Consider the following 27,149-nt stretch of genomic DNA (forward strand, 5'->3'; position numbering starts at 1 on the left):
AAAGGATTCCCTCTTATTCCTGATCTGGGAGCTGAGATGGTGGAGGAGCTGGGAACAGGATTGCATTTGGTGGGCGGGGGGCGGGGAGAATTAGAGTCCTGTTAGGGTGTGTTGAGTTGGGAAAGATGATGGGATGTGTCTGAGGGGAAAGAGAGTGTATCATGTGGACTGCAGCCAAGTGAGGGGTTTGATAACATTTGTACAGAGATAACTGTTGTAACTAGAGAGGTGGTGACCTTTCTAAGATGCGCTAACTGAATCTGTGTGAATGTCACCAGCTAGAGGAATCCTTACTAGTTTTTCTGACTCTCCCCCCTGTCCAACACCACTCTTGCTTCCAGAAAGGCCCAGTGGCTGTAATTGGGCACTGTAGAGAACCTCTTGATGGGAATCTGTACTCTAAAGTTAGCATCCATAAATTTGAGAGAAGAAGGGAATTTGGGGGAGGGGGGACCATCTCCTCAATCCTGCTTAAGCATGCCCGATCCCTGAAGTAGAGGGGGGAAATCCAGCTGAATAAATGCTTTAAAATAAATAAAATCTCTCCCAAGAGCTTAGATACCTTGGTGATAGGAACCATAAAAAATGCATAGTTTATTCCCATTTTATTATCTAGATTTACAAGATACCAAGTACTCTGTACATTCAACTACCTCAATGTCAGAAACAATTATTTTCACTCCTGTAGTCATTAGCAGTTAGGCATATTTTTCTACCTTCTGAAATTTATCAAATGTCTTATTACAACTTTTTTGTTCATTTCCATTCAGGACAAATTTAACTGTATTCCCTTTAGTTTCAGCTGACTTTTGAGCTTCAGATTTTTATTAAAAAATTTATGCCCATTGATATTTCATGTGTGAAGATGTAGATAAATCTAGGCTGGCTTGGATATGACAGTGCACTAATAGCTCATTAGATGGTTAATTGTGTATTTTATAGACTGTTCTGTTTTTTTGTGTGCATTTTATTTTTCATGACCCCCGACTGTCCCACCCAACAGAGATGACCTAGACATCTCCCCCAAACCACAAAGCTGCAAGTCCAATGTGAACTGCAAGTCCCATTTTTACTCCAAAGAGAGATTTTTCTTCTAGAAGTGATTTGGAACCAAAGCTCATGGAGTATTATAGTTCTTGCTCTTCACCTCAGAGCTTTTATGTGGACTGTTTTCTTGAAAGCCCTTGGGTTTTGAGGCATATAGCTGCTAAGTCGCTTCAGTCGTGTCCGACTATGTGCGACCCCACAGACGGCAGCCCACCAGGCTCTGCCGTCCCTGGGATTCTCCAGGCAAGAACACTGGAGTGGGTTGCCATTTCCTTCTCCAGTGCATGAAAGTGAAAGGGGAAAGTGAAGTTGCTCAGTTGGGTCCTACTCTTGACGACCCCAAGGACTGCAGCCCACCAGGCTCCTCCATCCATGGGATTTTCCAGGCAAGAGTACTGGAGTGGGGTGCCACTGCCTTCTCCGAGGCATATAGAGATACTCACAATTCTCCATTCTAACCAGCTAACTAGGCTTCTGCCTTTCCTGTCTTTACAAACAGAAAACACTTTGTGGAAAAAAGAAATGTAAACTGTACAGCCCCAGCATTCTGTGCCTAATAAAATGTGTGGTGGGGATGCGATCTGGAGAGTTTGTCCAGCTCCTGTGCAAAATGGGTCAGCTTTTTAGGGTGTTGTCCCCCTCATCCATAGTGTGAGGACTGTTTTCAGATCCCCTCATAAAAAATGAAATAATCCACCATGAAAGTGATTTCTTAGGTGAAATCTAGCAGCAACAACTCCATCGGTCCCCCCCTGGAGAGCTGGTGAACGTGACGGGTGCCAGCCAAGAGCAAGCAGGTCATGTCTGCGCTGGTGTGCGCCGTTGGCACCCAGCCACTGGTACAGAGCATGTTTCCAGAAAAGATTCAAGCTGAAGGGGAGCCAAGAGAGCTCCTGAGAATTCCAGATATGGAGTCTTTCCCCTTTTTTATTTGTAGCTAGAACAGGTAGGAAGAATGAGCTCAGGTTTTCTTAGTATGCATGGAATTTACTGTTGTCTTCTTCTCTGTAAACTTTAAAGGTCTCTGTTTAAATTTAATCATGTTTAAACTATATCTGATTCTCCTGTGTTTTGAGAATACATATATATCCCTTTGTGTGTAGGAAGGTGCCTGGAAAAAATGGACAGTAATGATGATATACTATACTTTTACCTTAAGAAGGAACAAATAGTTAAATTTTCATGCGCTTTAAATATTGGAGAATTGCTCTCCTTTCTATTTGAGGTTTAACGCAATCCAAGCTAGTTGGCCTCAATTCAATAAACAAATATTTATTGAGAACATATTCCCTAGCCAGCCTGGGGATACAAAGATCAGTAAGACTCAGTCCTTGCCCTTGGAGCTCATCGTCTATTAGGGAAGATGGATGAGTGGCAAATAGTTATGCAGTGTGATATGGTTAACTCTAAAATCAGGAGGTATTATTCATGCTACTATGAGAGCAAAGGCAAAGGAGCAGTAAATTCCAACTTAGGGGTCAAAGTAAGCTAGTGAGACAGTCCACACTGGAGTCGTACCTTAGAGGATGTGCAGGAGTTCTCAGGTTGGAGAAGGGGTGGGGAGGAGGTGACTACAGTATGCCGGGGGTGGGGGTGGGGTGAGGAGGCCGCAAGAAGGACAGAGAGCAAGTAAAGAGGAAGATGATGATCTGGAGGGATGCATATGTATATGGAGTCATCATTGTACACCTGCAGTATGTACAATTAAAAATAGAGACTTCCCCGGGGATCCACCTTGCCACCTTAACCAAGGTGGTTAAGAATCCACCTTGCAATGTGGGAGACATGGATTTCGATCCCTGGTCAGGGAACTTAGATCCCACAAGCCACGGATCAGCTAAGCCCGCATAACTGCGGTTCCTGAGCCCACGCACTCTGGAGCCTGTGTGCCTCAACCAGAGAGTCCATTCGCTGCCGGGAAGATCCTGCATGCCACAACTAAAATCCAGCGCAGTCAAACACATAAACAAATACTTAAAATAAACAAACACTTTAGCTCAGTGAGAGAAAAGACATAGATCGGGGCACCTACACACAGGGACAATCCAGAGATGGATATGATAAGTGTGGAGAACTGAGTCCTTTGTACCTAAAGCGTGGGAAAGAGGGGCTTGAAGAGAGGTGTCCCCTGACCTTGAGGCTGAAGCAGATGCAGAGATTGTCTTTTGAAGCTTTGGGGTACACTCAAAAGAGTTTGGGGCAGTTCTGAAGGCAGTGGGGATGAAGATACTGGAATTTTCTAGATGGATCCTAGCAATGATTTAGATGTAGGACTTGGAAACCAAGAAGCACTGGGGAATATGACAGAAGAAGGCTGTTTCTGAATTGATAGGTTGAGCAGCTGGATGAGGACATCGATGTCTAAGGAGATGGGGCAAGAAACAGTTCAGATGAAGGGAAAAGGAGAATAAAACAATGAGTTAGGTTTGGGGTTTGTTTGACTTAGGAAACAGGGAACCCTCGGAGTCAGTGGAAATGTGGGTACACGGAGTTCATGATAAAGTCAGAGATTTAATGTTGTGTTAATATTTCATGATGCTCAGTAAGGTGACAATGACGCCTACATCTTGCCTAATACAGCCATTCACCACATATTCTATCTTCACTCTGTCTAAAGCTACAATGAGATCTCGGAATACTATGAATTATGTAGAAATTTAGATTTCTGAAAAATGCATGTAATAGCGTGTGGCTCCTTCACTTGTGGTAACTTCATGTTGTTGTCCCATCACCTTTTTTCATAGGATTTTTTCCCCCCTTCAGAGTTATTTTCATTTTTCTTATGCTTTGCATGACTTTTTTGGCATATGTGAAATTTCTTTTTTTAACTTCTTATTTTATTTTGGAGTATAGTTGATTAACAATGTTGTGATAGTTTGGGGTGTACAGAAAAGTGATTCACTTATTCATGTACATGAATCTATTCTTTTTCAAATTCTTTTCCTGTTTAGGTTGTTACATAACATTGAGCGGAGTTCCCTGTGCTATACAGTAGGTCTTTGTTGGTTATTCATTTTAAATACAGCAGTGTGTACATCTCAAACCCAAACTCCCTAACTATCCCTTCTCCCAATTCTTCCCCGGAGTGCAACTTTTAAACCTGGGATAACACCATTCTTCAAAGTTTAGGAATGGGTTGCAAGTGTCTTTGGTGCCATTTTACCAGAACATTTTGCTCTCTATTCATATGTTCATCTGTGCGCGTGCTTGACATGTTTGTCTTCCAACTTTTGGGCTATTCTAAAACCCCAACATCTAAATAGAGGTTATTCAACAAAACTTAATTTAGAGATTAAAATTTTATGTAAAATTACACAAAATCCATTTTCATTTGTTAAAAATCACCTCCTATCTTATTGGGCCTTCTTGTGTGATTTATATGCTTAAAGGTCATGTGGAGTTAATACCCTAACTCTGGTTGGGTTACAAACATTTACTGATCTGACACAGGGCCCTCATAATCACTGTATCTGACTCAAAATCCAGCTGTAAAGCCTGGGTCCAGATAAAGTTATCTTAAACCATGACTTTTGGAAAGGATGCAGTTGTTTGGACATGCAGGTTTGCGTCCCGATGCCAGTCAGTCAATAAAAATGCTGAAGACAGAAGCGTCTCCTCCATTCTTCAGCTGGTTTCCTAAATGAATTAAAGGCCAGCTGAATAGAATTCCCTCTGATCACAAAATACAATTTTTCATAAGCAGAGAATCCTGGATAATTTTAGCAGTAGCTCCTTAAGATTCTACCTGTTAGTAGGGTATTTCACAAAAGGTTGTTTAATTCACACCTAGAGATGAAGAAAGAGAAAGGTAAGACTCTCATTCCATATGCTGTAAGAAAAGGCAGAAGAGGGCCTTTTTGTGGAACATAAATGTTACTAAGGATTTGTAAGACATGTTTCAAGGAACCTAAAACATTTCTTGCTGATTCATCTCCGTTGAGTTCTTAACCCTTGTGGTGGGCTTTGTATCTAAGGGCTTATATTTTTTTTCTATTTTTCAAAATGCAAATGGTTTTAATACTTTATTACAAGAATCATACTTTTTCATTGAGAAAAATTAGCAATACAGAAAATAGAAAGCCAAAAAGTAATAATCACATAAAAAAACTCATCATACCAAAGTTTTTCTATTACTTATACACTTGATATTATCAAGAAAAAATTAGATCATACCATATGGTTTTGTACTATGCTACTTCATTTCATGGGCTTTCCTGGTGGCTCAGATGGTAAAGAATCTGCCTGCAATGCAGGAGACCTGGGAAGATCCCCTAAAGAAGGGAATGGCTACCCCCTCTGGTATCCTTGCCTGGAGAATTCCATGGACAGAGGAGCCTGCCAGTTTCCTCTGTCCAAGGGTTGCAAAGAGTAACACAGCTGAGTGAATAACACATTTCAATATTGAATAATATCAATTCAATAACTCTATCTTATCAATTAATATAGAACTATATCACCATTTTTACTAGATATATAGATTTTTATAGAGCTTGTTTAGGATTTATTGTTACAAATACTGTCGTAAACAGTCTTGTATGTACATCTTTTTATATTTGTCTGATTAGTTTTAAACCAATTTATAAAATGTTGAATAAATACAGAGCATTTATAAAATACAAAGAATAAATATAAAACATTGCCTTTTTTATATTGTTTCTATGTTTTGTTTCCTTTCTTCTTCCTCCTTTTTGCTCTTTTGCTGAATATGAATTTCTCTCTTTCTATTTCCTCCCTTGGCTAGTTTGGAAGTTATGTACTGCGCTTCTGTTCTTTTTCTGATTACCCTAGAAATTTTAACATTAATTTTTAATTAAACCTAAAACAAACTTCTTTACCCTCTTCTCAATTAAATTCTTAGGCAACTTTAACTACATTACTCCTCTCCTGGCATTTCAGCATTTTAATTTTATCTTGTTTCTTTTCTAACACCACAATGAAATATATAATTGTTGTTTTATACCATAATGTTTACCCATGCATGGACCCATTCTTTTCTACATCTCAAATCTTCCGTCAGAATAATTATCTTCCTTTCTGAAATATACACTTTATAATTTCTTTCACCGAGGATCTGTTGATTGTAAACTTTTTTTTCTTGCAAATTCCTTATTTTGCCCTTCTTTTTTGAAAAATAGCTTTATTGAGTTATAGTTTGTCATAACTTTATTCATGTTGAGTGGACAGTTCTCTAATTTCAGAATATTTCCATTACCTGCAAAGAATTCATGAGCCCATTTGTAATCAACTCACACTCCCACCCCCAGCCTCAGAGCACCACTAATCTACTTTCTCTTTCTATAGATTCGCCTTTTCTGGACATTTCCTATATCTTGAAATCATATACTGTGTGTCTTTCATGTATGGATTCTTTCATTTAGCGTAGTGTTTTTAAAGTTCATCCACATTTTAGCATGTATCAGTGCTTCATTGCTTCTGATTGTCAAATAATATTCCAATATATATGTGAATATAATGGGCCTCCCAGGTGGGACTATTGGTAAAGAACCTTCTTCCAGTGCCGGAGACATAAGAGACACGGATTTCATCCCTGGGTTGGGAAGATCCCCTGGAGAAGGGCATGGCAACCCACTCCAGTATTCTTGCCTAGAGAATTCCATGGACAGAGAAGCCCGGCAGGCTACAGCCCAGAAGTCGCAAAGAGTCAGACATGACTGAAGCGACAGAGCACTCTCATATGAATATATCACATTTTGTTTATCCATTCAACAGTTAATGGACATTTGGGTAGTTCCCACTTTTTGATTATTATGAATAATGCTGGTAGAACATTCACAGGCAAGTCTTTGTGTGGACAAGTCTTTTCATTTCTCTTGAACAGACAACTAGGAATGTAATTATTGGGTCAGATAGTTAATTTATCCCTAACATTTTAGGAAACTGCTAACTTACTTTCCAAAGAACCTGCACCATTTTACAATACCCTCCAGTGATGTATGAGGGCTTAAGTTTCTCTACATTGTTGTCAGCATCTGTTATTATCTGTTTTTTTTTTTTAATTATAACTATTCTTAAAAATGTGAAGTGGCCTCTCATTGTGATTTTCATTTGCATTTTCCTAGCAAATAATGAGGTTGAGCATCTTTTTATGTGTAACTGGCCGTCAGTACAACTACTCCGTTTGCTGAAATGTCTGTTCAAATCTTTAGCCTTGCCCTCATTCATGAAAGATAATTTTGTTTGGGATACAATTCTGTATTTACAGTTAATCCTAGCACACAGAATTTACTGTTCTTTCCTTCTGGCTTTCACTGGTGCTATTGAGGAATCAGTTGCCAGTGTAATTGTCATTTCCTTCTATATAATTTCTTTTTCTCTCTGACTGCTTTTAAGATATTGTCTTTGTTTTTGATGTTCAACAATTCCACGGTGATATGTCTCAGTTCAGTTCAGTCGCTCAGCTGTGTCTGACTCTTTGCGACCCCATGCACTGCATCGCACCAGGCTTCCCTGTCCATCACCAACTCCCAAAGTTTGCTCAAATTCATGTCCATCGAGTTGGTGATGCCATCCAACCATCTCTTCTCTGCTATCCCCTTCTCCATCTGCTTTCAATCTTTTCCAGTGTCGGGTCTTTTCTAATGAGTCAGTTTTTCCCATCAGTTGGCCAAAGTATTGGAGCTTCAGCTTTAGCATCAATCCTTCCAGTGAATATTCAGGACTGATCTCCTCTAGGATTGACTGGTTTGACCTCCTTGCAGTCCAAGGGACTCTCAAGAATCTTCTCCAACACTACAGTTCAAAAGGATCAATTCTCTGGTGCTCAACTTTCTTTATGGTCCAAGTCTCACATTCATACATGACTACTGGAAAAAACATAGCTTTAGCAGGATGGACCTTTCTCAACATAGTGATACCTCTGCTTTTTAATATGCAGAGACATATTAAAGAGAGACATATGACCAGTGTCTAGATCTGTCATAGCTTTTCTTCCAAGGAGCAAGCATCTTTTAATTTCATGGCTGCAGTCACCATTTGCAGTGATTTTGGAGCTTAAGAAAATAGTCTGTCACTGTTTCCATTGTTTCCCCACCTATTTGCCATGTAGTGATGGGACCAGATGCCCTGATCTTCGTTTTTTGAATGTTGAGTTTTAAACCAGCTTCTTCACTCTCCTCTTTCATTTTCACCAAGAAGCTCTTTAATTCCTCTTCACTTTCTGCCATAAGGGTAGTGTCATCTGCGTATCTGAGGTTATTGATATTTCTCCCTGCAATCCTGATTCCAGCTTGTGCTTCATCCAGCCTGGTATTTTGCATGATGTACTCTACCTATAAGTTAAATAAGCAAGGTGACAATATACAGCCTTGACATACCCCTTTCTCAATTTGGAACCAATCCATTGTTCCATGTCCAGTTCTAACTATTGCTTCTTGACCTCCATACTGATTTCTCAGGAGACAGGTAGGGTGGCTTGTTATTCCCATCTCTTGAAGAATTTTCCATAGTTTGCTGTGATCCACATAGTCAAAAGCTTTGGCATAGTCAATAAAGCAGAAGTAGTTGTTTTTCTGGAATACCCTTGTTTTCTATAATCCAACAGATGTTGGCAATTTGACCTCTGCCTTTTCTAAATCCAACTTGAACATCTGGAAGTTCTCAGTTCCTGTACTGTTGAAGCCTAGCTTGGAGAATTTTGAATATTACTTTGCTAGCGTGTGAGATGAGTACAGTTGTGCAATAGTCTGAACATTCTTTGGCATTGCCTTTCTTTGGGATTTGAATAAAATCTGACCTTTTCCAGTCCTGTGGCCACTGCTGAGTTTTTCAAATTTACTGGCATGTTGAGTGCAGCACTGTAACAGCATCATCTTTTAGGATTTGAAATAGCTCAGCTGGAATTCCATCGCTTCCATTAGCTTTGTTCATAGTGATGCTCCCTAAGGCCCACTTGACTTCACATTTCAGGATGTCTTGCTCTAGGTGAGTGACCACACTATCGTGGTTATCTGGATCATTAAGATCTTTTTTGTATAGTTCTTCTTTGTATTCTTGACACCTCTTCCTAATATCTTCTGCTTCTGTTAGGTCCATACTGTTTCTGCCCATTATTGTGGCCATCTTTGCATGAAGTGGTCTCTTGTTATCTCTAATTTTACTGAAGAGATCGCTAGTCTCTCCCATTCTATCATTTTCCTCTATTTCTTTGCATTGATCACTGAGGAAGGCTTTCTTATCTCTCCTTACTATTCTTTGAAACTCTTCATTCAGATGGATATATTTGTCCTTTTCTCCTTTGCCTTTTGCTTCTTTTCTTTCCTCAGCTATTTGTGAGGCCTCCTCAGACAGCCATTTTGCCTTGCTGCATTTCTTTTTCTTGGGGATGATTTTGATCACTACCTCCTGTACAATGTCACGAACTTCTGTCCATAGTTCTTCAGGCACTCTGTCTATCAGATCTGATCTCTTGAATCTATTTGTCACTTCCACTGTATAATCATAAGAGATTTGATTTAGGTCATACCTGAATGGTCAAGTGGTTTTCCCTACTTTCTTCAATTTAAGTCTGAATTTGGCAATAAGGGGTTCATGATCTGAGCCACAGTTAGTTCCTGGTCTTGTTTTTGCTAACTGTATAGAGCTTCTCCTTCTTTGGCTGCAAAGAATATAATCAGTCTGATTTCAGTGTTGACCATCTGGTGATGTCCATGTGTAGAGTTGTCTCTTGTGTTGTTGGAGGAGGGTGTTTGCTATGACCAGTGCATTCTCTTGGCAAAACTCTATGGGCCTTTGCCCTGCTTCATTCTGTACTCCAAGGCCAAACTTGCCTGTTACTCCAGGTATCTCTTGACTTCCTCCTTTTGCATTCCAGTCCCCTATAATGAAAAGGACATCTTTTTTGGGTGTTAGTTCTAGAAGGTCTTGTAGGTCTTCATAGAACCATTCAACTTCAGCTTCTTCCACATTAGTGGTTGGGGCATAGGCTTGGATTACTGTGATACTGAATGGTTTGCCTTGGAAACAAACAGAGATCATTCTGTCGTTTTTGAGATTGCACCCAAGTACTGCATTTCAGACTCTTTTGTTGACTATGAGGGTTATGCCATTTCTTCTAAGGGATTCTTACCCACAGTAGTAGATATAATGGTCATCTGAATTAAATTTGCCCATTCCAGTCCATTTTAGTTCACTGATTCCTAAAATGTCGATGTTCACTCTTGCTATCTCCTGTTTGACCACTTCTAATTTACTTTGATTCGTAGACCTAACATTCCAGGTTCCTATGCAATATTGTTCTTTATAGCATCGGACTTTACTTCCATTACCAGTCATATCCACAACTGGGCATTTTTTTGCTTTGGCTCTGTTTCTTCATTCTTTCTGGAGTTATTTCTCCACTCTTCTCAAGCAGCTTATTGGGCACCTACTGACATGGGGAGTTCATCTTTTAGTGTCATATCTTTTTGCCTTTTTATACCATTCATGCGGTTCTCAAGGCAAGAAGACTGAAGTGGTTTGCCATTCCCTTCTCCAGTGGACCACATTTTGTCAGAACTCTCCAGCATGACCTGTCTCTTCTGGGTGGCCCTAGGTGGCATGGTTCATAGTTTCATTGAGTTAGATAAGGCTGTGATCCATGGATCAATCTGGCCAGTTTTCTGTGATTGTTGTTTTCCTCTGTCTGCCCTCTGACTGATAAGGATAAGAGGCTTATGGAATCTTCCTGATGGGAAGGACTGGCTGTGGGGGAGTCTGGGTCTTGTTATGATGGGCGGGGCCATGCTCAGTATATCTTTAATTTTGTGTTGATGGGTGGGGCTGTGTTCCCTCCCTGTTGTTTGGCCTGAGGCCAAACTATGGTAGGGATAATGGCAGTAATGGTGACCTCCTTCAAAAGGACTTATGCCAGCACTCTTGTATACAGCGCCCCTGACTCCGCAACAGGTCACTGTCAATCCACGCCTACACCAGAGACTCCTGGACACTCACAGGCAGGTCTGGCTCAGTCTCTTGGGGGGTCACTACTACTTTTTCCTGGGTCCTGGTGAGCACAAGTTTTTGTTTGTGCCCTCCGAGAGTCTGTTTCCCCAGTCCTGTGGAAGTTCTGTAATCAAATCCCACTGGCCTCCAATTCCCTGGGGTTTCTCAGTCCCTTTGCTGGATCCACATGTTGGGAACTCGGTTGTGGGTCTTAGAACTTTAGTAACAGTGCAAAAACTTCTTTGGTATAATTGTTCTCCAGTTTTGGGGTCATCTCCTTGGTGGCTCTATGGTGGGGCTAATGGCGACTTCCTCCAAGAGGACTTAGGCCACCCACTGTGCCTCCCAGGTCTGCTGCAGCTAGGGGCCCTATCCCCACGGCAGGCCGCTGCTGACCTGTGACTCCACAGGAGACACTCAAACACTCAAAGGCAGGGCTGGCTCAGTCTCTGTGGGGTTTCTGGGTCCCGGTGCACACAAGGTTTTATTTGAGCCCTCCGAGAGTCTCTGGCAGGTGTGGGGTTTGATTCTAAATGTGATTTCACCCCTCCTGCCATCTCGTTGGGGCTTCTCCTTTGCCCTTGGACATGGGGTATTTTTTTTGGTGGGATTCAACATTCTGCTGTCAGTGGTTGTTCAGCAGTGAGTTGAAATTTTAGAGTTCTCTCGGGAGAAGATGAGAGCATGTCCTTCTACTCCACCATCTTTGTGCTATGTCGATATGTCCACACGTGGGTTTTTATTTACTTGTTTATTTTCCCTGTTTAGGATGCATTGAGTTTCCTGAACTTGAGGATTCAAATCTTTCATCAATTCTCAGTCATTATTTCTTCAGTTATTATCTCTTTCTAATTCTCCTTCTTCTATCTTTCTCAAACTTTTCTAGAAGTATGTTAGAATGTACTACTTTAGCCTATATGCCTCTTAACTTTATATTTCCCATTTATTTCCCCCTCTGCAGCATTCTAGATAATGTCTTGAGATATGTATTCCTGTTTTCTAATTATTTGGCTATATCTAATCTGCTGTTTAAGTCATCATTAACTATTACTGGGTAGATACTTCCCCCAAAGATGTCCACATCCTAATCCTTAAAAGCTATAAATATGTTACCTAATGTGACAAGTAGGACTTTACAGATGCTATTAAGGTTAAGGACCTTGAGATGGGGATGTTAGCCTCAATTATTCAGGTGGGCCCAATTTAATCACATAAGCTTTTGTGGCAGAAGAGTGAGTCAGAGAGATGAAATTGTACAAGGAAGAAAGATTCAAAGAGAACGACTCGACTCGCCATTTCTGACTTTTAAGGTGTAGGAAGGAGGTCATAAACCAAGGAATACAGATGGACCCTAGAAGCTAGGAAGAGTCCTTATAGCTGATATGGAATAGGGACAATGATCCTACAACTGCAAAAAAGTGAATTCTGTCAAATGACCAAGGAAACGGATCTTTCCCAATAGCCAACAGAAAGGAACCCAGCCTGCTCACCTTGATTTTAGCCAAGTGAGGCCTATATCAGACTCATTAACTATAGAACTGTGAAATAATACATTTATGTTGTTTTTAGGTCACTTATTTTATAACAGTTTGTTACAGGAGCAATAGAATAAACTAATGCAAGGTTTAATTTTTAAAATATTTGTAAGTTCTACTTGGCTCTTTTTCAAAATACTGGTCATACTTGTTTCCTGTATCATACTTATATTTTCAATCATGTTTGTTTTTTAATACAATGAAAACATTTTATAATGTGCATCTGAAAATTCACTATCTGAGGTCTTTGCAGGTCTGGTTCTACTTCCTTTTGTTGGCTCTTTCACACAATGCCTGTTTCTTTACAAGATTAACTTCTGGCTGTGAGCTCATCTTTATTGGAAATTAACTGTTGGATTCTTTAAGACTTGGTTCGAAGGCATGTTGTTCCAGGAAAGATTTCTGTTTGCGTCTACCAGGTGCCACCTGAGGTTTCCTGGGACCATCTTAAAATAAATTTTTGGCTCAAGGTTTTCCAAATTATACAAGTAATATGAATGAATGTTAATTACTGTCACAAATTAAGAATTCTTAGGAAAGATTTTTTTCTCACTGAGCTAGACCAGTTTGCCTACCATCCCCTTCTGATAGGCAGGTTATTACTAGTGAACCCTAATACTGAGTGATTAGCCCTGTGAAGTCCCAAATTTATGTAGGAGTTTCCTCTTAGGCTTTCTTCCTTGGACATAGGGCTTGCCTCCTTTCTTATTGCACCATCCCAACAGACACTTGAGAACACCAGGGTTTAGTTGATGCCCCCAGGGTAAAATTGGTTTATCTTTCTTGATTCCAGCTTTCATTCTATATTTCATTTGATCCTGAGGATTTCTTAGTTTCTTGCCAGTTCAGTAATGTTTTTCATGTCTTATCCAGAATTTTTAGCTATTTTCATTGGAGTTGTTCAGGGTAAGAGTTGCACTATACTGTCAGAAATTAAAATGTCTGGTTCTCTCTTGGATGAATTCTTATATGTAGACTTGATGGGTTAAAAGATATGCACATTAAAAATTTTTATACCTATAGCCATATTACAAAGATTTATTTAAGGAAATATAACAGAAAAACAAATCACTAATCTTAAGCATTTGTTGGATTCCTTTTAAATTTGCCTCTAACCTCTTTCGTAAGGAAATGTAAATGTGGTTTGCATCTGGACATGAGACAAAATTTACAAGCAAAACAAAACAGTAACTCAAAACAGTTTAGTTGTGAGACGTTTATAGATGGTAAATTAGGAGTTCAAGAGAGACAGAAAAATTTAAATCTGGTCTTGCCACACCCCTGCTGAGGAAGTCTTCTGTGGTTGCCTGTTGCCTTTAGGATAATGTCAGATTCTTCAAACAGCCCACATGACCATGCATGGTCTGGTCCTTGCCTTATATCCATCCTTACCTCTCCTTCTAGCTCCAGCCTCACTGGCTTTGTCTCTGTTATTCAAATGCAGGGAAGTCCTTCTCACCTCCAGGCCTTACCTCTTATCTGAATGTCCTCTCTTGCCTCCCACTTCCACCCTATTTTGTCTGGCTGACCTGCTTATTCTTCAGGTCTCAACTTACATATGACCTTTTTAAAAATAAGGCAGTTTTACATTTTAAATATATATATATTTATTTGTTTATTTTTGGCTGCGATGGGTCTTAGATCCTTCACTGAAGCAGGCTCTTCATTATAGTACAAGGACATCTCTCTAGTTGTGTTGTGCAGGCTCCAGAGTGCATGGGCTCAGTCGTTGTGACATTCATGGACTTAGCTGTCCAGCAGTATGTGGGATCTTAGTTCCCGACCAGGGATCAAACCCACATCCCTGGCATTGCAAGGTGGATTCTTAACCACTGAACCATCAGGGAATTCCCTATGTGACATTTTAAGAGAGAACTACCCTGATCTTTTGATGTAAATTGCTATACACACATACACATACACACCATATCTGTGTGTTTAGACTGCTGGTCGACTCAGCAACCTTGGGACAAAAACTGAGTTTGTGCACCTCAGAGCATCTGGTCAGTCCCCCCAAAAGGAGCTAGAGAGTGAGAAGGAGAGAGAGAGAAGCTATATGATCTTAAACCATCCTATTCTTTTTCTGCACAGCACTTGTTACAATAGTATTGACTGATGTCCCTCTTCTCTCCTAGAGAAAAAGAACTGTTCACCACCATCTCCTAATACCTAACTCAATGCTGGGTACACAGTAGATCTTTATTTAATATATGAACTTTAAGGATAAGTAGTTGCATTTAGACAAGTGCTGCCTATACATCACTTTGGGAATCACAAAACAAGTGGAAAAGTGAGAAGACAGAACATAAAAGACCCAAGAAATTTAATAATTTATAATTCAGAGAAGAATTATGAGCAGTGCTCTTCATGCTTAAAAATTGCCATATAATGGAGGATGCTTAGGACCAGTCCACAAACAGGGGAGAATAAAAGGAGGTGGGCTCCTTGTTCAGTTTGAAGGGTTTAGGTTAGTACAAGCAAGGCTGGCTAGCACTGCTTTGGCTTATTAAAGGCATTCATGGAATCTTTTTCCCTGAAGATGAAGAACTTTCATTTCTGTGTTCTTGATGTCCTAATAGGAGGAAGTAGAGTGGATCTCAAGTTTTTTCATTCCCATAGATCGATGGTAAAGTTTCTTTCTTTTTTTTTTTTCCTTTTTTTGGGCTGGATTTGAGTTAAGTGATTCATCATTTCATTTTAGCGTTGATAATTATCTCTGAAGGTGCATTTTCCTGCTGCATTCTGAACAGTTCAGTTCTTTTTGTCAGTTACCAGAGTAACACTGCTTCTGCTGTGCTTGAAACAATTACCAACATTCAGCCCAAAGAGAGTGGCGGCGGCGTGGGAGAGACCCGGGAAGCCATTGTTTACAGGTTATCTGAAGACATGCTGAGCAAGCTGCCTCCTGATTACATTCCCCACGAGGTGAGCTCTCCTTTCCCCAGGCGTGCAGGGCTGACATTGGGTTCCAAAAGGCTGAGCACAGTCCTCGGATGATACATTTCAGTCTCTTCCTCTCCCTGCTCAATGCTTTTTTTACTTTTTGGTTTTCTCTTGCTTACCCTTGCTCAAGCCTCTTGCAAAATTACAATCTGTACTTTTCTATTTTATTTTCTTTCTCAATTGCCTCTTCTGCACCCTTTGCCCATCTTTGGGTTCCTCTGTCTTTGGGTTTTTTAACCCTCTGGATTGAGACTCTCCCTGTCTGTCTTACCCAAGCCTGCTTTGTCCCATTATTTAAATTTAGCCCTTCTCTCTCTTGCTCTCCATATATTTCATTCTCCCTGTCCTTTCAGCCAGATAGTAGGAAAGCAAGCCATTTACATGAATTCACTCTCGTTTGGATGGCAATAATTTTCTACTTCTTGAACCTCCCAGATGTTTCCTTGTTAATCAACATCGGTTTTTCTCAAATTTTTTTTTTAATCTCAAGACCGCTTTACAAAATGATCAAGGACCCCAAATAGCTCTTACTTTTATGGATTATGTGTATGAGTGCTCAGTCATGTCTGACTCTTTGTGACCCCAAGGACTGTGGCCCGCCAGGTTCCTCTGTTCACAGAATTCTCCAGGCAATAATACTGGAGTGGGTTGCCATTTCCTTCTCCAGGGGATCTTCCCAACCCAGGGATCAAACCCGTGTCTCCTGCATTGCAGGAGGATTCTTTACTGCTTGAGCCATCGGGGAAGCCCATGTATAGATCATAATGACTGATATTTAATATACTCTAAATGTAAACTAAAATTGAAAAAAATATTAATTTATTATGAAATAACATTAATAAACCCATCACATGGTAGCATAACATTTATATTTAAAAAATAAGTGTATTTTCCAAAACAAAACCATTCAAAGAGAAAGTGAGGGTTTTGTACACCTCTTTAATGTCTGGTCTACTAGCAGACAGCTGGACCCTGGTATCTGCTGATACATCCCGTCTGCGGTGACACCACAAGTCATGCAGCCTTTAGACACTCCTCAGCGAAGGCGAGTGAAAAGTCAAATGAGGTGTCAGAATTGCTACGAAAAAAAATTGACTTCATGAACCTCCTAAAAGGAGCTCAGGAGCCTTAGGGGTCCCAGACCACACTTTGAGAAGTGCTGATGTTAATAAATCTTTAATTGTGGTAAAATTTCTGGGCAGTCTGTAAGTCCTGTAAGACATCCTCCTCCTTCAAGCAAGAAGATAGTCAGGCCATCCAGGGCCTCCTCTTTCCTGTTCTCAGTCTCCACCCCTCACTACTGATGGTGAGCTTCACCTGAGTCCAAGACCGGGCTGAGGCAATTTTAGCTTTTCAACTAAAAAGTAAGAGGGTGATGCCCTCATGGGGGTATTTCTCTGGTCCTGCGTCTCCCCTGTCCTGCATCCCCGAGTCTGGGAGATGTGGTTGCCTGGGCTACAGTCCTCCCACCTGCAGTCAGTGCCCCCAGCAATAAAAAACATTTTCTTCCTTCTTAAAACAATTTTTGCTTCTGATGTGTAGGTGGGTACCAAGAATTTGGCTAAGATACTGATATCAGTGACTTCACATAGAGATGTTTCTAGTCAGGAGAGAGAAATGTTTTTTTAAGTGGATAAGTATTATGAGTCCATACTTTGTGTGGTCCATTGTAAACAATCAGAGGACAGATGAGGCATAACACCCGTCTTCAAAGATTTTTAAAAGCTGGCATGTGAAAGTGAGATAAAATACATTCTCTATGACTAGACTGCAGGTTTGTATTACCAGAGGAGAGTTTCAGTACCTTGGGATAATTTGAGCTGCTTGGGGTTAGTCAGGAGTATTTCACCAAAATCTCTGTTCTTTCATCACCCCAGCAGAATCTGAGTGGGAGGGGTGTCCCTAAATGTATTATTAGATGGGAGGGAGTTTGTACTAAGAGACATCTAAAGCAGCCTCCTCTTCCAGGATTACTTACTTTTTAGTGTCCTTTTACAGAAGAGATGTGTTCTTAAAAATGTGGCTGTAAGGTCCATTTAGTTAATTGAAACATAATTACAGTATTGACTTAAAAACATATTACTGTAGAAAAGACTAACTGGTTTCAGAAATATAAAAATGCTATGTAAGACTACAACAAATGTTTTACTTATTAATAAAAAGACAATTTTAAGCTGAAACAGTAATGATACTGGAAGTAAAATCAGTTCTGATTTTAGATTTTCTAGAATCTAAGTTTTAAGACACATTAAGCACGTGTCTGTTGTAAGAGAAGTCTCTCTTTTAAAACCCTAAGTGTCAGGCAAGGTGATTTGTTGGGGCTGTTACCATATCAAAGCTACCTGGGCTATTGATTTCATAGTGAAGCCAACACCTGGACTTGATTTCTCACTTGCATTGGTTGCAAAAGTGTTTCCATAATCTTTTTCCTTAAAATGTTAATTTCCATGACATAGTCATGATCTAAGCAGGATGATATATAGGCTATTTAGCCACTGGAGGCTGAAGGGCTCAAGATGAGAACAGAGCAATGGAGCCTGCAAAACTGTAAGTTCTGGAACCAGGAATTTAGGTGACTACCTGAAGAGTTGGTATGTCAGACTGGGTTAGAGACCTCCACTGGCATGTTTAGGGGGCTTCCCAGGTGGCTCAGTGGAAAGAATCTGCCTGCCAATGCAGTAGACCCAGGAGACTCAGGTTTGATCCCTGGATCAGGAAGATCCCCTGGAGGAGAAAGTGGCAACCCACTACAGTTTTCTTGCCTGGAAAGTCCCAGGGACAGAGGATCCTGGTGGACTATAGTCCATGGGGTCACAGAGAGTTGGACACAACTGAGCGACCAAGCGTGCACACTGGCATATTTAACTAGGATTTCAAGATCACTTGCTCAACCTGTGCAGGTAGCCCCATCCAGGTGTTCAGTTTCACATCACTGTTCCCCTCTTGTCCCTCACACACTGGAAGTGGCCCAGCTGCAGGTAATCAGAGATGGCCATTGCTGAGTAGGAAACGTGGGCACCATGCCAGAACACCTGTTCTATAGCGTGAGGAGGGAGGGCGGTCCAGGTGAGCCTGGAGCCCATCTGTTTCTAGTCCCCCATGACTCAAGACGAGGCAGTGGGCCTCTGAGAGTGCTGCAGTTTCCTGGCTTTCTGGTGATTCTCTGGGCTGGTGCCTCATTCCCAGTGTCCCTCCTACTCCATGTATCTGTCCTCACCCCTCCTGTTCTGGCATTTCTTTGATTGTGGCCAGCAGAAAGTTCAGATCTCTCAAGAGTTCTTGCCAGTATTCATAGTCAGTCTTTTCTGAGGCATATGTCACTAAATTGAAATGTGTATATGTATTGGCCTATTTCCCAATAATTGTTATATTTTATTGTTCCTGTGACCAGATGCTTTTATATTGATCTCTTCAAAATGGCCAATAAATTATATACCAGAAGGAAAAAATGACAGGTGCTTTATGGCCCTCCCACAAAATCAAATATTTTCATTGATTAGATTATGAAAGGCTCTCTTTAGTCACCCTAGCCAGAGCAACAACAGGATACTGCAGCCAATTATATTTATTGGTAACTGCTCTGTAAAGATTTTGGCTGTATTCACTTTCTGTGACATTTCTAATAATGATTCTACAAGCACTATGAGAAAAAGTATTCCAGACTGTACTCTTACAAAGGTTAAATTGCAAAAGAATATTTAACTGACACTTTAGTACTTAATCATTTGAAAGGGGGGAAAAAGTAAAATTTTATTTCAGCTTTTCAAAGTACTTTTCCAATTATCAACTAAGTATGATCAGTAGGAAATAAAAATCATTTTCGTTGAACAGTAGTTTTTGAAGCCCAGAATATGAGAAATTTAATGGCGAATTTGGTTCTGCAAGAGATATTTTAGAGTTCATTTGGGCTTGTAGAGATACATCCAGAGGAAAAAGAGACTAGGGAAAGGAGGGATCCTTGGAAAAGAAGGGGCAGATAATTATTTTTTTCATCTCCATTATTGTATGCTTCGTGTTAGGTGAAAGCTCGTTTGATGAAGATGGGGCATCTTAATTCAATGAACATATTTCTCAGACAAGAAATTGACAGAATGCAAAAAGTCATTTCAATACTTCGCAGTAGCCTGAGTGATCTAAAATTGGCCATTGAAGGCACCATCATTATGAGTGAGGTGAGCTGTGACCATCTCAGTAGCCGTTTCCCTCTTTTGTTGAATTTTCTTATTCTCAGATTTTAACTCTGTCTTTTTTCCAGAACTTGAGAGATGCTCTGGACAACATGTATGATGCCCGTATACCCCAGATCTGGAAAAGAGTGTCCTGGGACTCATCCACACTGGGCTTCTGGTTTACTGAACTTTTGGAAAGAAATGCTCAGTTTTCCACCTGGATATTTGAAGGGAGGCCCAATGTGTTCTGGATGACTGGTTTCTTCAATCCCCAAGGTGGGTGTTCATAGGACTGTAGGATAACTTGGAAGTCGTGAGTGGTTGTATAGTAGCACTGTGTGATAAATGTATGTTATAGAGAACAGTATAGAAGTACAGCTTGCTGCATGCTGGAATCATGCTTTCAAAGGTGTAGACCAGCAGATGAACCTTCTATATTTGTTTTATGAATTCAGTCTGAAGTTCTGTCTGCTATATTGCTTCTACAATATTGGGGCAAAATTCCATTTTTCTTCTCACCCACTTAAGCAAGCAAGTCTGTGGTTAGAACAATGTGAAATACTGAAAAGGTTTTGTTCAAACATTAGTTTTTTTTTTGTTTTTTTGTTTTTTTTTCCCAGTATTCTTTTTTTTTTTGTCATACATTGATATGAATCAGCCATAGATTTACACGTATTCCCCATCCCGATCCCCCCTCCCACCTCCCTCTCCACCCGATTCCTCTGGGTCTTCCCAGTGCACCAGGCCCGAGCACTTGTCTCATGCATCCCACCTGGGCTGGTGATCTGTCAAACATTAGTTTTTAAATGTTTATGAAAGTGACAAAAATGAAGCACCAGAATATGCAAAGGAAAATGTTCCTAAGGCTCAGAAAATTAGACTGATTTTAAAAATGACTGTGTGGCAAAAGTTTTATTCAGTGAACTTCCAGAGTCTGTCCCTGCTTGCTTGTTTTTTTTCCCCTCCCCTGAAAAAATGCTTTGTGATCCCACTGCATATATTCCTTCATTATAGAAGTATTTACTGAATAAGTTTCAGACTAGATCTCATAGAGTTCATAAAAGTTCAGAAATGCAACAATTTTTTTTTCTTACTATGACATGGATAGTTTTTTCAAGTAACTCTTGGCAAGAATGAAGAGACACTGGGTTCCTTACAGTTCAGCACTTTATAGGCCCATTATTAATACAATTTAAGAAGTATTCACACTTATTTAGGATGTACTATCGTTACTCCGTAAGCAACTTCACAAACACTCACATCGTTACTCTCAGCAGTATGGTTGAATCTCATAAAATAATATTAAATGAAGGAAGTCAAACAGGACACATTATAATGTATGTATACCATATTCTTTGTGATGTATGTATATTGTATGATTCCATTTATGCAAGGAACCAAAATAAGTAAAATAGATCCAAGGTTTAAAAGTCAGAATAATGGTTACCCTTGTGGGAAAGGGCAGTGATTGCCAAAGAGCACAAGTGGGCTCAGGGGGTCTGGGAATGTTCTACTTCTTGATCTGGATATTGGTTACAGGGCTACATTCCCTTGGTGAAAATTTATCAAGCTTTATACTTATGAGTTGTGCATTTTTCTTTGTATAAATGATACTTAATAAATAGTAGACATTTATTTGTCCTCTGTGTACATGCATTCACTCAGTTCATGAATTTTCAAGTGCCTTAACATTTTCTAAATTTAAAACATTGATCATGGTGGTTTTTAGGCACTTAGAAAATTATATTGGGTTGGCCAAAAAGTTTATTGAGGTTTTTCTTTACCATCTTATGAAAAAACCCAAACAAACCTTTTGGCCAACCCAATACATGGCACATTATTATGTCGATAGACTTTAGATTTGTGAAGAACAGCCCCAAGATTTCACTTAATCTGTTTTTCTCCCAGAATTCCCATTGAATTTTGGGAGGAAAGAAATTTTTATTATGGTTCTCAGATTCTTGTGTCTACTTGTGAGTCTCTTTCCTCCATACCAGCCCTCGATTTGAGTAAGCTGTCACCAGGTGATTCCCAGCTTGGGAGCTTAAAGAAATAACATTTAACTTGATTAGGATTGTTCAACCATCTTTCATTTGTCAGCCCATCCACTACGTGCTTTCAATAGAGAGAGATTTGAGACCTGATTCCTGCCCCAAAGGAGCCCATAATCTGGTCGGTAGGACAGAAACATGAGCGACTTTAACAGAATGTGGTAAATGCTCCATCCGAGTGAGAGCCAAGTGCCTCAAAGGTGCAGAGGACAGAGAGGTACCTTCCCCCGAGGCCGGGCTTGAGAAGAGCTGCACCCGGACCCGTGAGTGGAGTTCGCAGAGGCAGAGGCTGGAGATAAGAGCATCCCAGACGGAGACCTGAGCAGAGACAAGGCATGTCCAGGGAGAGAAGACCCGTGTCGCCTGAGCTCAGGAGGCAGGAGCAGGGGCGTTGGCGGGTGAGGCTGGGGTGTGAGGTCTTCCGGGGGAGTTTGGGCTGCATCATAAAGGCAACAGGAAGTCACCGAAAATGAGGCGAAGGTAGAGTGTAGACTGAAAGAAGGACGTCCACAGCAAGGAGACTCTTATCAGGTCCAAGGGAGACAGCCTGAGAGCTTGACCAGGTGCAGAGGAGGAGGCAGATCTGCTGGAGTGATGAAATGGGGGTCTTTGAGAGAGGAGGAAGTGGCAGCGACTGAGGCTGAAGGCCAAGCACAAGACCGGGAGCCTTAGGAGAGGGTCCACCTGGGAGGATGGGCAGGGAGCCTGTGCAGGAGGGACATCCAGGCGGGCAGGTGTGCCGGCAGACTTCAAATCAGTGATTAGGGGGAAAAAAAAAAAGGTGAGATCGTTAAGTCCATTTTTAACATTTAGAAGCCAAGGGAGCGGGGTTGATTTATCCACAGCTTTCCACGGACATAGATGGATAAATCATATATCACAGCACAGTCTCTTTGAGCAATTGCTTTTTTTCCATTAGAAATGTGCCTTTCAATAGTGATGTATTAATATAAACTAATATTTGTTACTATTTATTGAGAAGTATTACAAACCAGAGCAACATTTAAAGAAATATAAATATAAATCAGTTTTCTTATTTGCCTTGTTAATAACACTGATCCTTTCTATTTTTTTTTCTTCATTTCTATTTTTAAACTGAACTTGGATTCCTTCTCTCGTGGCTCTCCATGTCTCTGAAAGTCTTGCACTTATTCAAACATCCTACCTTTACACACCCTTGCTTTCTGTTTGTAGCACAGAAGAGTGGAAGTCGGATTTCCCTACCTACCAATCACTTCTCTGCTTCCTTTGCCTTTTCTTGACATGGGAGACGAATCACTTTCAGTTGCATCTTACCTGGCTGAATCAGAGAGGTTGCAGCAACCCCATGCATGTTCATAGGCAGCGTGCAAGCAGATAAAGACCTCTCCAGGTGGAAGCTTCTCTGGTCACTATCTGACCTCAGCGATTGATTTCTCGACATGGTGTAACTCCTGGGTTTTATATCATCTAACCCAGTCCCCTTTCTTGAAATAATATTTTGGCCCAAAAGATTTAAGTAAATTATTTTTCAATGGCTATTTTTTTTTAAGATTTTTCTTTTGATGTGGAACATTTTGAAAGTCTTTATTGAATTTGTTAGGAAATTGCTTCCATTTCATGTATTGGCTTTTTGGTTGCAAGGCATGTGAGATCATAGCTCCCGGACCAGGGATCAAACACACACACCCCACATTGAAAGGTGAAGTCTTAGCCACTGGACCACCAGGGAAGTCTCTAAGTAAATTGTTTAAAGAAACCACGGACTTTGGGGAACAAGGTCGTGAGGAAGCAGGGCGCGTTTTGCGGCCGCCATTTCTTCCGCCTTCAGTCTCGATCTTTTGTAGAGCTTCCAACAGCGCTATGTTGGGACAGAGCATCCGGAGGTTCACAACCTCTGTGGTTTGTCGGAGCCACTACGAGGAGGGTCCAGGGAAGAATATACCTTTTTCAGTGGAAAACAAGTGGAGGTTACTAGCTATGATGACTTTGTTCTTTGGGTCTGGATTTGCTGCACCTTTCTTTATAGTGAGACACCAACTGCTTAAAAAGTAACCCATGAGACAGATAGGAAGAGGAACATATTAAGAGGTGCAGTCTCTTAAAAGGATCAAACCCTTGAACTCAGCATCCTAGCTACGTTTGTAAATAAACTTATGGCATAAATCCTTATTGCCTCTTCTCTGAAATATGGAACATGATAATTGAACACGTGCTTACATTTTATTTGGGTAATAATGCATTATTAGTTTCTTAAATATGTATTTAATTTAGCTTATTTCTTGGTCTTAAATTCTGATTTTTTTTTTGGTTTGTTTCATGGGTCAGAAATTGTCGGCAATTCATTATAAAAGAGAAGTGCAGACTTACCCTGTGATTTTTATTTTAAAGGGAGGAAAAAAAAAAAGATACGTTTTTAATCTTTTTTTTTTTTTTTTACTTTGAAGGAGATTCACTTCTCTCCATGAGTGATAATTAGTTAAACATTAGGAAAATCAGTAGTGTATGAAGATTTAAGTTCAGGATCTTCATTTTCTTCCTCTGTACCATAACATTGAAATTTTTGCTTTCATAGATGTGCTACTGACCAGTATTAGTCTTGTTTAGACTAAAAGAATATTTGAAATGAATTGTAATAGCATGTGAGATAATAAAGGAAATACTCCCCTTTTTTTCTGATGCTTTGACTAGGAGAAATGGGTTGTGAGATGGCTCTGATTAGTAATTATATCAGTGATAAGTCATGGTATTCTGTGCTTGCGGAGATTTTCTGTATAACATGAAGGATTCCTACCATTTTGAATTTTTTGTTTGAATCATTGGTAAATTACAAATTTAGCTGTCTGGGTTTTCTTGGTGGAAAGGGGACTAGAGCCTCCTTCCTATTTTGAGATTCATTGAGCTATATTAAACATTTTACATCCTGAAAAAAAAAAAAAAAAAAAGAAACCACGGTTTAAGTAAAACACAATGTCATTTGCTAAGATGCCATAGTTTATTCAGAAATATATATAGTCAAAATCACCTAGATTGTAGAATACTTGAAAATGTTTCTTTCACCTCTGAACATTTGTCTTGTGTTCTTGTAATGTTACCTGGCGTCTGATACTGTCTGATGTGTGTTTCCCATCATGCCCCTGGTGAGCGCCCCTTGGGCCTAAGTGATGCTGCAGGGACAGGTGATGGGCCTCATTTGCCTCCCCCCTCCCCCACCCCAGTCTGTATCTGAGCTCACCCTGTTTGTAGCACTGTTCTGTCTCTGTGTGGTGGTCAGATATTTTGTCCTATTGAAGAGGCTGTCAGCCAGCCACTCTGGAACTAATTTCGTGTGTTCAGCCCCCTTCACAATCATTTCTGTAGCAACTGATGAGCTCAATCAGGTGGCAATTAGATTTGATTATTAAAGTGGTCAAGCTCTCTATGCCCATGACCCTGTGACATTTGTTCAAAGGCCCAGCTTTGGGCATTGCGTGGAACGGCCTCCCAGTGGATTACTCAGGCTCAGGAGAACCTTTGTGCTCCACTGGGGCTTCCCAGCAGTAACTGGCGTGCACACGCACACGTATCATTTAAGACTGTGTTGCTCAGCGTTCTCGAAGGATTATGTGGTCTCCTGTTCCCACAAGGGTACCTTTTCAGAGCATCATGTACACATGACTTAGATTCTGATTTGTGTGTGTCTGTGTCATAGGTAGGGATGTGTTTAAACTCAGAGATTATGAGCGGACATGCGCTTGACTTCAAGCCGAGGGAATTGCCTGCCTTCCAGAACCTTTTAATTGATAGCCTCGCTTTGCCATTCAGTGTGGTGTGACTCACAGGTGCTGCAAACGAAAGGGAGGCCGAGGCTGGACGTGCTGTCTGGGCCTCACCCCTCTGTGTGAGACTGAACCCTGCCCTGTCATTATTTTCCCAATGTTGAACTCAATCTGGAGCGTGATGCCATTTGGATGCCGAACTGCTCTAGCTTTTCTGCTTTGTTCTTTACTGTCTTGACAAGCCACACCACATCTGTTATAGCAGATATCAGCAGCAATTTAGTATTCACTACTACAAATCAAGATTTTCAGTTAGAAGGGAGTCTACTGGAGCAAGGAGATGGACAATTTTTGTCCTGTTATCTTTTGTTCCTATAACCTCTTGCCTGTGTATTTGTTCTTTTTTTAAAAAAATAACTTATTCATTTATTTCTGGTTGTGCTGGGTCTTCGTTGCTGCGTGCGGGTTTTCTTAGTCGTGGTGAGTGGGGGCTACTCTTCATTGGGGTGCACAGGCTTCTCATTGCGGTGGCCTCTCTCGTTGCAGAGCACGGGCTGTAGGCGCTCGGGCTTCAGTCATTGCAGCACACAGGCTTCGGTCGTTGTGGTCTATGGGCTTTAGTTGCCCACAGCCTGTGGAATCTTCCTGGACCAGGGACCAAACCTGAGCCCCCTGTGTTGGCAGGCGGACTCCTATCCACTATCCAGGGAAGTCCTGTGTGTTTGTTTTTAGGGCAACATTGGCAGCTGCCAGCAATTTCTGAATGCTTATCTTGAAGATAGTCATAAAAGCTTGATGTTTGTTGGGCAGAAGAGTACAGCAGGGTTATTAGTAGAACTTTAGGATTGGAAGGGACTGGGGATTTTTTCTAATCATAACAATCCCAAGTCTGCCCCAGAGCTACCCCTAACATCTGAGGAAATCCGGGCGAAGGGTTGTCAGGGTTCCAGACCTCAGTCTGGGTGAGAGCACTCACTGCCCTGACCCTGAATCCCAGAACCAGAGAAGGATTGTGGACACCTTAGAAACACCTCCAAGTGAATAAAAGCCCATCCTTCTCACCTTTGTGGGGGAGGGGCTTGATGCGCTGGCTTCAGCCTCAACCACATCCCTATGAGTCTAGTCTGCCTATGGTCACCGTCCTTACCAACCCTCTAGTTCCTCATCATTCGGCTGGCTTCATCACCACACTGAGACTGCTCTCTCCAAGGCCACCAGGTCTAGTGGTCCTCCTGCTAGCTTCATTTCACACCTTGGCTTCCATCTATCACCTACCTCGGTTCTCCCCGCACCTCTCAGAGGACTGCTTCTCAGCCCACTTTGTGGGCTCTTCTCAGACAAGTTCTGCCCTTGGCCCTGGTCCCTTCATTGATGACCTCAGTCATTCTCACAGATGCAGTTGTTTCTGTCTACTTATGATGGACTCATCAAAAGTCCCAGTGTTAGCTTCTGAGTCTTACTTCCAACTGTCACCGTGAACTATTCCATCCTCTGTCAACCTCACCAGGACTACCATCTGTCCATCTTCCCCCTAAACCATCCTCACCAGGACCTGCACTGTTTGCTTGTACATGCCCACCCTCCAGATCACCCTGACTCTTCTAAATAGTCCTTCACATCCTAATAACTTGAAAGAGGGAAACCAGGAATGCATAGGGTGGTGGAAGATGGGAGGGGATGGGAGGAAGGAGTGACAGATGCTGCCAGAGGTCAAGTAAGGTAGGGCCC

At 41.0% G+C, this 27,149-nt stretch overlaps 2 protein-coding genes across 3 annotated transcripts in view; both read left to right on the forward strand.

The window, feature by feature from the left end:
* DNAH8 (dynein axonemal heavy chain 8) overlaps positions 1-27,149 on the forward strand; it is a 311,786-nt gene that overhangs the window by 273,858 nt on the left and 10,779 nt on the right. For both annotated transcript variants that reach the window (XM_043907360.1, XM_043907362.1), the window contains 3 exons: positions 15,290-15,446; positions 19,484-19,636; positions 19,720-19,909. In XM_043907360.1, coding sequence (XP_043763295.1) covers positions 15,290-15,446; positions 19,484-19,636; positions 19,720-19,909 — 500 coding nt within the window. The remainder of the gene's footprint in view (positions 1-15,289; positions 15,447-19,483; positions 19,637-19,719; positions 19,910-27,149) is intronic.
* Positions 23,429-23,829, forward strand: LOC122697035 (cytochrome c oxidase subunit 7C, mitochondrial-like). Its single transcript, XM_043907366.1, has one exon. The coding sequence runs from the start codon at positions 23,527-23,529 to the stop codon at positions 23,716-23,718; it is 192 nt and encodes a 63-aa protein (XP_043763301.1). The 5' UTR covers positions 23,429-23,526; the 3' UTR covers positions 23,719-23,829.

This window comes from Cervus elaphus, chromosome 7 (assembly GCF_910594005.1).
Source record: "Cervus elaphus chromosome 7, mCerEla1.1, whole genome shotgun sequence".
NCBI lineage: Eukaryota > Metazoa > Chordata > Mammalia > Artiodactyla > Cervidae > Cervus > Cervus elaphus.